The sequence below is a fragment of the Plectrocnemia conspersa genome, unplaced genomic scaffold, assembly GCF_051122295.1.
Source record: "Plectrocnemia conspersa isolate PC_06_02 unplaced genomic scaffold, ASM5112229v1 ptg000012l, whole genome shotgun sequence".
NCBI lineage: Eukaryota > Metazoa > Arthropoda > Insecta > Trichoptera > Polycentropodidae > Plectrocnemia > Plectrocnemia conspersa.
Window position 1 is genome coordinate 7,177,332 of NW_028277176.1, and position 15,834 is coordinate 7,193,165.

General features: G+C 32.5%; 1 protein-coding gene across 14 annotated transcripts in view; it reads right to left on the bottom strand.

Annotated features, from left to right (window-relative positions):
- Positions 1–15,834, bottom strand: part of Tet (Ten-Eleven Translocation (TET) family protein) — a 186,048-nt gene that overhangs the window by 22,769 nt on the left and 147,445 nt on the right. For 8 of the 14 annotated variants that reach the window (XM_088199114.1, XM_088199113.1, XM_088199112.1 and 5 more), the window contains one exon: positions 5,042–5,215. In XM_088199114.1, the coding sequence (XP_088055240.1) occupies positions 5,042–5,215 (174 nt within the window). Of the gene's footprint in view, positions 1–5,041; positions 5,216–10,239; positions 10,630–15,834 lie in introns of all 14 variants that reach the window. The other 6 variants (XM_088199122.1, XM_088199118.1, XM_088199121.1 and 3 more) reach the window with 3 other exon arrangements.

Consider the following 15,834-nt stretch of genomic DNA (forward strand, 5'->3'; position numbering starts at 1 on the left):
ATGTTCAATGACAATACCAACGAGCGCAATAAATTAATAAACCCAAAATATCGGGGTAAAGACATATTTTTAAGCACAATTAAGATATACAAGAAAGAGATCCACTGATTGAATATTTAAAAATCATAACTGAAACATCTCATTCGGATATGAAATAAAATCTCCATCGCCATCTCAATTCCATGGATTCTTTGGAGAAACAACATCAACACAAAGTTCGGAGATTCAACCTGCTCATGATAAAGTTTAAGAAGGTCAACGAAAACCTATGATATCTAGAGCCACATTCACCGGCTTTTAAATGTCCTATATCGCAGATATTCAAAAACAAAAACAGTCAAAAATTAAGTCTCATTAAGATCAAATCATTCAGTATATATAAGTAGCCAGTAAATAAAATATTATACATGAGTATGTTTACTAAAAATTTAAATGTAGGATACATTAAGATTAGATAGCATAAAAAATCAATTTTCTACATAAAAGTTTGTTGATATACCGATCGTTGATATCGCTTAGTGTAAACAGAGTGATAAACATATTTACGTTATCTATAGATATATTGCATATTAATACTACATTAAAAAACCTATTACTAAATATGTGAATTTAATGTTTACTACGTATTTTAATACTAAACATATAAGAAATCACAGTTATAAAGCTCAGAGTATATATAACTTTTAACACAACACAACATAAAACCATTTTTTCATAAGCTTCAAGAAATAGGTCTTTTATATAAAAATATTGTGGCGTGAATTAAATTAAAGGAGAAGCTAAACAATAACGCGATTGGTTACAAATTGATATTTTCTCCCATTCGAAAGACCAGTATAAAGCATTTGATATGTATAATGTGAATTTGCTAATTGCCAAATTTCTGTGTATTATTTGTAAATATTTTTTTTGTAATTTTGAATAAATGCGCTATCAAAAAAATGTATTTTTAGGAATATAACAATTGCTTTACAAAGACACCGATGAGACACTAAATATTAATCCTGGCAACTTTTATATAAAATATTATAGAGATCTAGTCATGTAGGGGGGCTATTTATATGTATTTATTCAGGTTTATTATGGACAAAACTTAGTGGCACTTTGGTAACGTTGGCGCGAAGGATTTTTCTATCGACTGGCAACCTACGGCGCGTTTGTATGCGCGCCGCTGCGTGCCTTAAATTTTATAAGCAAAATGTGACTTGAATTTCAAATCGTTTAATAACATACTCACAGTCATTTTAAATTTAAGCTATCAAACATTCACAATGAATAAAAAATGTCAGTTATAAGTATTAGTTAAAACACAAAGAATATAATAAAAAAAATATAAAATACAAATAATAATAAGTATTTTATATGTTTTAAAATTGTTTAGTACTTGAAGAGGTAGCACAAACGAAACAAATATTAGGTCATATGATCTCCCATTCATTTATAATTTTGATAGTCTCAAATACTCTACTGCTTGTTATCACGATCGCTTTATAAATCTGCTGTTGCAGCTTGACAGACATAGCGTTATAACGGAGTAAACATAAGCAAAACTACTAAGTAAGTAGTGAGACACCAGACTGAAATCAGTGATACATATTTTATTATTACAGCTCACAATAAATATATGACTTCGATTTTATTTTAATTATTCATCTGTGAGATTAGGAAAATCTAGAAAAACTTAAGTCTGATTCGTATTAAATTTACCATAAAATGCTACCGTCGAAAGTTATTCATAACCGAATGAAGCTACAATATTATTAAAGCAATAACAAAATACGATTTTAAAAGAAGATTTAAATTAGCATTCAGTGCCAGAGTTTGAACCACTGACCTCGACTGTGTATAACCACCCAACCGAACCGGTTTTGACCCATAGTCACCCGACTATGTGTCACTAGAGTCGTTTCGGGCCGATTTTATTTTTAAGCCCACTATCAACAGGTGTCAAAACAAACGGCCACCTAGCAGCAAACAGGTAACCGAAAAGTAAACCCAAAGTTCAATACAATTATCCTATCGACGTCCACAATTAAACCATTCGCGTTAACGAACGCCCTGCTCTGGCCAAAAGCAAACTCATCTTTTGCTTGCGTTGCCTAACGGGAAGCTCCTGTGCAAACAAGAAATATGCATAAAATTATTTTACGTAGGTAAACAGTTTTAAAGCAAACACTGTGTGCAGCGGTCGCTTTAATGGTTGAATTCATAATATAAAACTGCACGTATAATAATGGTTGTACCGAGAAATAACATCGTATGGTATGCATTTTTTAAACCTATTACAGTATAGAGGTATATATAAAATGTGTAACGTGAGTCGAATGATACTGGCAGTTCTAATTAGATCTGCGGTAAAAAAAATAGTTCAACTAATTCAGAATGCCAGTCGCGCGAGAAAACAGTTTCCATTCTGAAGTTAACTTTGTTTCCGCGTTAATTTGCACGAAAGCGTACTTATTTTAACTATACTATTGTTAATTTAATAAGTTTAAATACTTTTTATGTCATAACATATTTCGATTTTTCTGCTTTTTAGGTTTATAATGACAGTGTTGAAAAAGAAAGATAATACATATTTTATTATGTGGGGTTTAATAACGAAATATTAAAAACCACAATGGTTTGGCTTGACAAAGAACACATATGAATAGCAAAAAGCCATCCATTACCACACTTTAAACCCATTTTTTTATAAGCTTAGAGACTCATCTAGAAAAACACTAATGGCCTCGCACTGAATAATAATTGTTTGAACTATACTTTGTACTTATCGGAGGGCCGCATTAAAACTTAAACTTACAAAAAGAGTGGATTGGAAGTAGAGCTAAACACTAACGCGATTGGAGCGCAATTTGCCTCTTCTTCCATTCGTCCAAGCTTCCTCGAAAGACCATTATGGAAATTTGGTCTTCCTCTGATCCATTCAACTCAGCTAACAGACAAGTAATCATTAATTTTTTGTACATATTTTAGTAAATAGTATATTTTTTTCAATAAAAACTTTTTCCGCATGTAACTAGTTGTAAAAGTCACACCTCTCGGCCACCAATTACGATTAAGTTAAAATTAAATATTGCAAGGTATTGATTGGATTCGCTATAATTTTAACACCATAAAATTTCGATGCTTATTATGCATGTAAAAGGTTAAAAAAAAATCCGTCAAAATATAAAATAATATAAATAGCAATATAGATATCTTATATTTTTTTTAAATTTTTAACTATAGTTATTTCAATACTATTCATTACTTTGATTTATTTAATAGTGACATAATAGTGACATATTACTTTCACCGCGGATGACACCTATAGAAGTCATCAAGAAAATCGCAAGTATGAATTGGGCACCTAAAGATGTCAAGAACCATTGAGCCTATGTTTTTTTTTGTATAATTTAATTTTAAAAAACACTTTAATTAATTGAAATAATATTTAAATAATTCATGGCATAAGTAGGTGCTCCCCCACATATTTATAAATTTCGAAACAGCCGCGGCGAAAGGGTTAAATACTAATTTAACATCTTCACCGCGGCGTCATGTTAGCAAGAGTGTTCCTCCAGCGCGTCGGGTATTCTTTCGACTTATCAATATATAATAGTCAATCATTTTAAATTATTTTAAAATGATTGAGTATTATATATTGCGATTTTGAGGGTTAAAAATAATGTAACTTAAGCTTGTAAAATATTGTGCGAACGTAATAAGGATTTAATTTGTTATCAAGTAATGACATTATATACATTTATAATTATTTTGCTAGCGGGAAAAATGACATCTTTTGTCAAAAGATCAAAAATTTCACATGGATCTATATGTTTATTACATTAATATAATATAAAAATTTCAATCTAAATAAAATCCTTTGATAAGTCTGACACTAATGTTTCATATGTATAACACACGAAGTGAACATGATACCATCTAAAAGGTCAAGGTAACTTTAGCCACGACTGTTCTTTAAAAACGGGTTTATCGAACGCTATATATAAAACGATACAATTGTGCATTATATATACCTACATATAAAAATAATTATTCTGCATATTAATAAACAATTTCTATGTACTCCGAACGATGTAATATCGCGCTATCCATATATTACGTCGCTGGGAAATTACTTTGGAATTTTCCCACAGTTCAAAGAGACACACACACACAAGTTCTCTCGTGTGTGTGAAAGTCCACACCCACCCCATTGGAAATTGCATCCCTCTCTCTGAAGCTTTAGTTCTTTCCAACAAGAGTGCGCATGGCTGCAAGGTATACACGTGCTATATGCATCTATTTTATCGGCATAGACACACACATACCTAGGATGCAGAATTAAAGTTAAACCAAAACTATACGTGCATATTATATTGTCTATAGAAGACTTAGTAAGTTGCATAATTTATACGTGTGATACTATGCAAAGCTTAATTTCAATCAATACCTGAATTTATACATTTCATCTATTGAGCGTTATAGCTTGAGCATACTGTTAATTATATTTTGTATTGTGTATGTTTGGAATGATAATAAGACCTATGGTAGCAGTGCTAGTTATTTCATCATTATATTACCCACATTCAATTACAATTGTGTAATATTATATATTTTGTAATAATAATATATGTTAATAATTTATGTGAATGTATTTGAATAATAATTTCAATTTTAACTTCTGTGATATTTAATATCGGTGAACTTTTATTAATTATTGAAGTAAGAGTAAAAAAAAAATTCTCGGTTTAAGAAATTAATGTTGCAAGTTGCAGCAAATTAATTTTATTTAATTAGACAAATATTAAACCAACAGTTCAGTTTCAAATGAACTACCACAGCTCAGACTAACCCTCAAGTCACATTAAACTAAAACTTTTCAATCGAAGGCTAGAATGTGTCTTAAAGTTTATTACAATTCCAAAATGTCAAAAAAATTAGTTGCGAAATCACTATATTATGATATAGACAAATATAGAATAGATATTTCAAAAAAAAAATTTAGCTTTGTTTCACAGCCCGTTAATGATGAACAAAAATATGTTAAACTCACCATTGGCTGTGCAGCGTGATGATCCTGCTTCATTCCTGGTGCTGGAAGAGGACTGGATCCTGGCGGTGGCGGTGGGGCGGGCGCTGGGGGCGCAGGGGAGCGCGAGGGCGGTGTCCCAGACGGGGGCGGAGCGCCGGTTACGGAACTAAGAGCGGATTTCCGACCGCGGTAACTCTGCAAAGACGAAAACATATAAATTATTAATAAAATCGCGAATAGACATAACAAGATAAATAAATCACAATATAGAACGTAAGTATAAACCATAATAAATACAATAAATATAATATAACAAGGAATGTTACTTATAAAATGACATATAAAAAGAATGATCAAAATGTCTCTATTCGCATATGACTTGTTTAGTGATTCATTCGACAGTTATTGTGACTGGTTTCCGATTGACGAATTCTCCACTTTCACTTCCCATCTCTCTCGCTCACTCGAATCGGTCATACGAGCATAACATATTTATGTTCTACATACAGTCGTTCTTTCAAGCCAAATAAGACATAAACGAAACGACTCGCGTTGGCCAATGTCGACAATGTTAACAATAGTCACGTTGTCGTTATCATTTTCATGTAAATGACGCGGTAAGTAACCGTTCGGGATATGCACAATGGCATTTACATAATAACAGTCGGCCATCATTACTAGGCTACAATGCCACAACTGATCGATGGCTGTAGTAAATGCTATTAAAGGAAGTAGAAAAATCCCGCTTGGTCATATTGGTGATTCGTCTTAATTGATACGGCGTTACGTAAGATCGTTAACTGCCATAAACTCGTCAATGTATACGAATACGTGATCGTAGATATGCATTGTTATTTTTTGGTAATATATCCTGAAAATATAGAAAAAAAACATATATTGTAATCTAAACCAAACAAACTTTGCCCTTATTTTTATCTGTGTAAACACTTTTTATCGTTTAGTTCACGTATACGTAGATAGCGAAGTTTGTTATGTTACATTTGACTGGTATGTAATAAATGATACAATAAGAGTTTTTGACAGTTATTCTATAATATATTATTGCATAATTGATCACAATAAGTGGCGTATTTTAGCAATAATAATATATTTTAAAACCAATTTGGAAACCGTAAACAAATTATTTAAACTGTTTAACACTTTTAATGCCAGATAATTTTGCCGTATATATACAAAAACTGCCAAGCATTTTTTTAGAAAAAATCATCTTTTACCATTTAAAAAAATCTTCTAATAAGGAGATATTTTCAACTCATAGGGAATATGTATTAAAATAAAGATTAAAAAATGCTATTAATTCTCAAGATTTATGATAAAAAATCAAATAGGTATAAAATTGTTTTTAAAAATGTAGGGCCGAAAAATCGGCCCGTCGCAGTTTTTGTATAGTATGGGCCGATTTTCCGGCCCTCTGGCATTAAAAGTGTTGGTATACGGAAATAGTATTGATAATTGGTATACATATATAGTATTGACAATTCTCTAACAATGAGCTATTTTCAGCTAATAGGAAATATCTTTATGTATTTAAAAAAATGCTACTTGTTCTCAAGTTGATATTTTTAAAAGCAGCCTTAACCCTTCGACTAGTGAGCTAATTTATACACATTTGTAATTTGTCATATTTTTCCAGAATTATTTCTGTTAATATTTATGTATTATTATTTTACATTAAATTTATTGGAAAATATAGAAAAAAATCAGTAATTTAATTTACTACTTTTTTTGTATTAATTTATTTTTAACACTTTTTTATTATTAAATTTCGTTAATTTTCCATATTTATTACATATTATTCGGCTTTTGCAGTATTTTTATATACAAAAGCTTTCAATATTCTTATAAAATTAATATAAAATACATAGAAATCATTTACATTATTTCTTCAACTATATAACTATCTGGGGTACCTTGTACAGTGAAAGATCAACCGCCGTACATGTACGGCGATACTCCTCAGAACGTTAAGCATACTTTTATTTATGCATAAAATGGATTAAACTCAGATCTCACATTGACATTGACTAGAACCATGCGTTTAGATAGCATCTGAAACATTTCAACACATTAATTGAGTTTGCACTATATATTATAAACGCCTCATATTAATTTGAAGAAATGTGTTATGGTAGTTATTTTTGTGAAAAAAAATAATCTCAGTATATGTGCTATGTGGGGATTCTAATAAGCTAGAACATTGAATATTTTTTTGACAATGACCATGCAAGCTTCTGAAAGCCATGATCATCAATAAGCACAACATAAAAATATTTTTTATGAGCTTCGAGACACACGCCTAGAAACAATATTCATGCTATTGATTTTTACAAAGAAATGGGTCAGAGGTAGAGCTTAACACTAATGCGATTGGCTCTCAATTCACTTTGTCCAATGACTTTTATAGTAGATGCACAAGGCCAGGAGTTTCGGCCCAAAATAAACCACGACTAATCTACGCAGACTGCAGTTATACTTGACCTCCTACCTAGGCTGTTTTGAGTCACAGAGCAGTCAGATAAATTGACATAAAATGGTCTCCAGCGTCAGCATCGTATAAAATACATAAGACTCACCACATATAATCAAAGACCACTGAGGCTTAATTTTCACAACTGCGAGTCTCTTCGACTGTTTATTAAACTTCCGGCGAACTTATTAAACTGTCTGAATAAGTCACAGCATTCAGCACACAAAACCCAAAAAAACAAATTAAAAACCGCAATATTATTTTTTTGTTGACAATTTTTTAATAAGTTTTGCTATGGTATGTATAATTACAAGTGAAGAACGTGTTTAATTACAAAGTTAACATGTTCTTTACATAAATGTGTTTAGTTTAAAATGACTCGATGGAAAGAAAATATGTAATTGCAGCATGTGAGATTATTTCATATAAGTCTTTCATAAAAATATTAAGTTTCGCTGTAATATGTAGAATTAGTAAGTAAAAATCGTGTTAACTGCACTTTTGTGAGCGTGATTGTACTGCTTTAAAATAAACTATGTGATAATATTCATAAAACATATCGTAAAATTGGTTAAATGCCTTTAACTATCATTAGAAGATATCAGTATTTAGCAAAATGTATATTAAATATATCAGAAAGTATGTTTACTAGAACAGCAAAAACTGTCGTGTTGTGAGCTCTGGCGTCATGAAATTTGTACAGCTTATTTCTTGGTCAATGCAAACATGTTCCACTCGCTGCAATGAGCTATGAAATAAGTACTTTCAAATAATGAAAATATGTCGTTTTAGTTATGGCAGCTGTTTTACATACATGGTTTACGTCAAACGCCACTGTTTTCATCCTCTATCACAACAAAATTATTTCCACACACGTGCGAAGCGTCACACATAACAACTTGGAATAACACCACACATAACCTAACTCATTGGACACAACGCGGGGTCAGCGGCAAAAGTGAGAAGCCGGCGATTGCACAGTGGCGTGCGTGACACACGTGTCCCAATTGCGGCCCGCGGACCTCCACGTGTGCGCATCTAGGCCGCAACTGGCGCACGTAGACCCAATCGGATCGGCAATTAGCGCTCGGATAGCGGCTAATGACTGACAATCGTACGTAGATTTTACTAATGCTTGGGGTGGGTGTGCGGCTGGTAAGTCGGAGCGCCGCGAACGAGAGCGATCGATGTCGAATCGGTGTTGTTAACCCCATATATCTTCAGTGCAGGGCGACTAGCGGAAAAGCAGGCCTTATCGAAGCGGTTTAGTTTTGCCTCTCCCTGAAGAGATTTATGGTTAGATATCTGGGGCATTAGATTAATGATATTCAAAACTAAATTATATAGAGTTATAGGTAATAACGAACGAGGCTGAATCGCTTTATCTTAACTATAAGGCAGAAAAAACTCTTGTACGGTGAGCTTTGGCGTCATGAAATTCGCAAAATTTTAATGTTTTAGTTACTATTTTCAACATGAGCTATGAATAGTAGCAAACCCATTAATAAATTATTGGAAATAACCGTCAATACACGGTGTGGATAAACGCAAAATATACTTCGTTTTCATTATTGGAAATTCAAGTTTTCAACAGGTAGCTTTTCCGTTATGAAACATATTCATTCATACTTTAACAATGAAAGTTTTCATATCTACCGTAATATATCCGTTCAAACGTCATATATTCTAGACCAGATTTGACTGAAACAAACTGTAGTTTGCTTTCAATATGGATTAAAATAAATTACTAAGGAAATAAGTATCACTAATTTTTTTTTACACAAATTCAACTTCGTGCAAAGTGTGATATTATAAATAAAAAAAAATCAATTACTAAAATCATTATTGAAATTAGTAGATGAAAAAAATTAGTGCACATTCAATGTTTTTGGCTGTTTCTTATATTATTATTTTATACAAGAATGTAGGCCCGTATGCGCAGGCATGTCAAGAAAGAGGGGAGGGGAGGAGAGGTCAAATTCCCGGGGCCTAACTTTGGAAAAAATCATATCAAGAATATATTTATAAAAAAAAGTAAAAACCCACCTTAAATAATGATTTAATTTTACCGATATTACTATGGACTAATATAAGAGGATTGATCAAAGTATTTTCAAACCGAATTTTGGGCAATAGGAGAGCGCAAAAACAATTATCACTTCCCAGAAGTCAAAAATTCACGTCAAAAGCAATAAAATCGTGTCGGCGCCGGCGCAGTGGGAACGCTCAGTAACGAGCGTTCCCACTGCGACGGCGACGGCACGATTTTATTGCTTTTGACGTGGATTTTTGACTTCTGAGAAGGGATAATTGTTTTTTGCGCTTTCCTATTGGGCAAAATTTGGTTTAGATGTGTTCTATTTGATTTGATTTTATAAAAAGTCTTATTATAAACGATTTTATTGCTTTTGACCTGGACTGGAAATTCACAGTAAAAAACACGAATAATGACTTGGTGAATGTTGGTATTTTTAGTGTAGCCGTTTCTTTAATGTTAACTGGCAGTTATTGAGACTTTGAGTTTTTCTTTATAACGTCTAAGTATTCGAGGAAGATTTACAGCTAAATATATTATGATTTTTTTACGTATACGTATTTCAAATGTGTCATTTAGTAATTAAATTAAAATTTTATTAAAAACGAAATATTTTTTATTAAAATAATATAAAATAACAAGCTTTGCCTCTTACACACATCGTTTTTTTTTAAATGTATGTATTAAAATGCGCACCTTTTACCCACCGGTCAATTCCGAAGCTCCTCCAGCGATCTTTCAAAGCTCCAAAATCGTTTCCTCGCGTTAAATTAATACCGTCGTAATAGATTATCCGCCTCCGCTCCTTAAATCCTTGCGAGAGCTTTCCCACCCCCGTGTTCCAGTGTTGGCCTACTTCAGCCACTTGTATCCTCACCTGAAATACGTACACTCGACATCTGCTTCTTCTTTTCTTTTTTCTCACTTTTTTTATTTCTTTCTGTTTTTGCCGCCCCCACACCGCCGCCGCCGTGTGTACTTTATTTTTATTGTTATCGCCCCGCGGCGCACTTTTATCACACCTTATTGTATTGTTTTACGTGTTGTTTTCGCGTTTATGGATTTTTTCCGACCACCCTACGGAAACTAATTTTAACTCTAATTATAATATTTATATTTATATTTTTGGTTAGTAAACGCTTACTTTGCGGTTATCGCCGTTCGCAATTATTTGCGCAATAAAGCTCGAAATCAGCAAAAATATTTTACGAATGATTTCGCAAAATATATGCTGTTTAAACAATGACGAAATAAATGTAAATACTTTATATTAAATACAATATCGTATCGTGTATATTAATTAACATAAGACCATAATGCGTCACAATTGTCAGAATGATTTGGAAAATTTATATTCACGCCAAAACAGCACAAATTCTATTGAATGATCCTGAATCCGAAGCTGAAATTTCTCAAGAATAGAAGGATTGTCTAAAATAAACTTCAGTAATTTTAAGAAATCCTTGGCAATGTATAATTTGATACTAGGACACAGCAAATTATAACGTAAAGTTTTTGATAAAGAGCGTTGGGTTACAGAAAAGGAAAATAAACAAACTTGTATTATATTATATGATATATAATAGAATGTTCGCAATCATGAAAAAAATATTTATCTTAGTAATGGTTCCAAATAAAGGATTCTGTTTTAAGATTGCTACGGACTAGTGTTATAAAGTACAGGAATCACTGATTGATTATGAAAGCCGAGCATCTTATTTACAAGACAAATATTACTGTAATGTAGAGAATTTTCACTTCCACTCAAATTTAATTTTATGGTCTTTAATGGAAATCTTTCTAGCCAGATAATTTTCAATATAGAATGTTCTCAATATATAGATACACAATGGTTCCAAATAAAGGATCCTGTTTTAAGATTGCTACGGACTAGTGTTATAATGGACGCGAATCACTAATGGATTATGAAAGACGAGCATCTTACTTACAAGACTTAACCCTTAAGTAAGATAGCACTTAACCCTGTATGTGCTAGGTGCGGATAAATCCGAATCGCTATGTACGCCTCTTAAGTGCGAAATTCAGATTTATCCTACACTCAAAATAATTTAAGTACTAAATTAATTTTAATAAAAAGGCATGTAATTAGTCAATTATACAGTAAAAAATAAAATTAAAGATTTAATCCTGAAGATGAACTTAGATGCAGCTTAGAATGAATATAAACTTATAAAAAAAAAATTTTAATTCATTTTTTACTGTATAATTGACTAATTATGTGACTTTTTATGAAAATTAATTCAGCAATACGAGCGTTAAAGTGATATAAGAAAGTATTTTTTAAATTTATAACACGATCGTCGGGATGTAAAGTGTACGAGAGATTTCACACCTGTCCGGCTATTGCTATGGGAAGCAAGCAGCTCCCACTGCGAGACATGAAGGCCAAAAGGCCGGAGAAATAGACAGATTCAAAACGTCAACCGCATGAACGGTTGATGACCGGCTCTAGGCAGCGGCTAAAGCCGACTGCCCGCGCAGTAGTCGGCTTTAGCCGCTTGTTTGTAGCCGTTTTTCTAAACGACTACGTTTCATAATTACATAAATTATAAAAATGGAATAAATGATAAAAATATTTAATTTTTAGAATCGTTTTACAAACCCAAAGCATGCGCCGCATCTACCGCATGTATGGACCGCACACCGCTGGTAAGTATATATGAACTTGTATTTATTATTCAAACTGTATTTTTCGATTCTTTATAATCGAATTTGAATAAATTACAATATTTGAATATGTTATGTATTCAATATTCGGATAGTTAAAAATATCGAATATTTTATACAGATCAGATAAGACATATAACAAAACATTAGTTATATTCCAGTCGAATGGTTTGTTCTTTTATCTGTTTTTTTCTGTGCAAAAATAAATTTACTACTGAAAATCATAGTCAAATTCAATATGAATAAAGGAATAGAATGTCATACGTTATCACTGATTAACGCATTCAGCAGCCCGTCACCACAATGAATCGATCTAAAGAGAAGTCATAAATTATCTATGTATTAATATTGTTTTTAAGAACTTAAGAAACTTGACTAATTGTGTTATATTACTAATTAAAACAAAATGTAAGAGCAATACAATAAAAAAGTAGTTTAATTTTCTCACTGCATTGTGAGCTAGGAATGTTTTTATCTTTTAAATTAACTAAACACACTTTAGTGCTCTGCTTATGTTTTTAATGTAACCTTACTAACGAGACAGATTAAGCTACTTCACAAATGTTTTATAGCTCTGATTGAGTTGTGAGAGCTTTGAAATACCTCAAAATGGAGCTCGATATCTTCGAGGCAACAGGTAAAAGAACGCAAAAATATTTATATTAAAACGAGACATTTTCTGCAGCAGGACAATGTTTTTTTTTTATTATGGAATCGAAGGTCGATTTCATACTATCGTAAAGAAGAACGTCTATCGCAATATACGACAGAGTAACACAAATTGATATAACCGAGAGACAGTCTATCAGACGGAGAGCGAAAAGAGCGATCGATAGATGAGCAGAGGGCAAAGGGGTGGTTGGTTTGGTGGAGGCGAAGTGGGGTAGATCGAAGGGTTGAGTCCGATGCAGTGCACGGTCTGGAAAACTCGATTTCCATACGTGAAAATCGGGGGCGTGAGAAAAGTCGGAGTTCTGCGCAATGGGCGTTTGCTTTCGCTATGAGAGGACAGAAGCCAAAAGTGCACAGCATACGAAACGTGTTTGTAATGATATATTCGATTATGGTGCTTAAAATTTATTTTAAACCTGATTTGTTGACATAGTAAAGAAAACAAGTATATGCGAATAAATCATGAATAATATTTAATATCATCTTTAAACTGCATATTACTATATTATTACTATATACTTATAACTAAATTTGAGTTCGACTCAGATATTTTATTAGACTCTCAAAGTAAATATAAAATAAACATGCAAAAAAATTAGAATTTTTTAACGTAAAAATAAGTATAGCTAAATAAATGGCTTGTTGGGTTAAAAACACCAATTTGAATTACCTTGGCTTTTTTTTTAGAAATAAGATGCTAATAGACAGATATATAATTAAAATTGAGGATTGAAATAAGTCTTCAAGTCGAAGGGTTTTATGATATACATAAACTTTTAGTTATACTGTGCCACATATATACAATAAATTGATTTAAATGTGAAATTACACTTTTCAGCAAAAATTATATTTTTGACAAATTACTGATTGATATCAATGGAATATGTTGCGTTGTATATTATAAACTTATTTAAAGCCATGTCTGCGGTAGTTAGTTTTTTATAAGTAAATGCAGTTTTTTGATGTTATTAACAAGTTATGCAAATAAATTTCAAAAGCAACTTGCGGCTTGTATTTCTTCCATACATCAGTTTAATAAAGATGTAAGATAATCCATAACCGCACTAATGTGAAAAACGAAACCAACTGGATGTGCCACGTATCATATTTTTATAATAATACCCTAGATTCTGTATTTGATGATCGACAGCACAAAAGACAAAAATCTTAAATGTGTATTACACAACAATAGATTACGGTTATTTTGCTTATATTTATATCCGTTGTCTGTATAGACATATATAAAACGAACACGTGAGCGAGGGCACGTAAGTACGTATATACGTACATATATATTTATACTGGTCACAGGTATAAGAGCGATTCAAGGTAAACAACGTTATATACACATCAATAGAATAAGGTTTTTGAAGACCATAATTCAACAAAATTATACGCATACATATTTCATGTTAACGTTAACAAAATAAAATGGTCACGTGGTATGACTTGTATCCATGATACCATTAGTTAGTTTCAATCTCAGAAAAAAAACAAATGCTTGCATACAATTCAAATTAAAAATAACGGCTGAAGGAGCTTGGTCAGAGTCAATATGAAAATAAAGCGAAAGCTTAAAAAATATATATGATAAGTTCACAAAGAGATCCTTCTTGGTAAAGTAGCAAATTATATTAAACGTATATTCTTATACAATAACAATATTTAAGTGATGCATGAACGGTATAAATTTACGAATAGGTTCAATCATCCGTGAATAGGTTCGACGCAAATGCGGACAGACGTATACTGGGAGGTCCTTGAAGCATATTGTTATAACATATACATTTATGCTTTATTATAGAGTAAAGAACATCTGCGAGCATATGTATGTGTTTACGTGCCGATCGCCTGATTCTCTCAAACCTTAATGGTCATCGTTATCATCATTCTAAAAATGTTATCGACAACTGAAACGTGAAGCGCGTAGTGTTTTTAAACGCCGAGGTCAATGTTGTGTGTAGCCAAAACTCGCCTTGTGTTATGCATCTCTCAAAATGTCGAAACCTGCAATTTTAGACCTTACCTTCGGCCGGTTATGTTACGGAATCGATATGAAATTTTATCGGCGTACATTAGGCGCATTTTCGTGCGTGCTATACAGCAGAGAGTTATAAATAAAAAGACCTATAACTATTTTTATTGACTCAAGGACGGTCGGTCATATACATAGACTTTGTGGCTCCCGGACTAGCAAAACGATAGACCAACGGACCGTGAGTGCAGGAGAATATTGGTTAAATTGGGAATGGATTGATTGTAATTGTAAAACTGTGGATTTTTTAATAAAATAGTATAGTAAAGATATTGCCGAGTAATTGTTGAATGAAGTCGCTGATGAACCAGAATTGCTTAAATGCGTCACATACTGTGACGAAGTTGATGTTATGACATCGAAACAAAGATGCAATCGTTTCAATGTAAGCGCATTGAAGAGCCACGACAAAAAGCACGCCAAGTTCGAGCGACTGGCAATGTTTTTTTTATTATAACGATATATTCCACTGGGTTGAATTATCTATATAAACACTTCTTCATTACGAATTTTTGAATTTTAGCTATGATGGCGCAGCAGCCGTAGTTTTTTAGATATTGAACAATGTTTTGCTTACGTAGAGCAGATAAAGGCTAAATAGCCGGGTGAACTGAAGACTATACGCGATTTAAAAATTCACTGTGCTTTGTGTTACATAAAATAGTATAGTCCTTAACACAATAATAATGGGTCATATATCCCAAATAGAAAAATCTTTGTTAGGTTTTACAGTATATATAGCAGAGGTGGCGGTGAGATACTTTCCCTCTCGATCGCTCGCGCGCTAAATTACGAGAGTGAGTGACAGATAAGAGCATGTTGACGGCATGCTCTTATCACTCACTCGTCACTTAACACGCGAGCGATCGAGTGGGAAAGTATCTCTCCACCCGCGC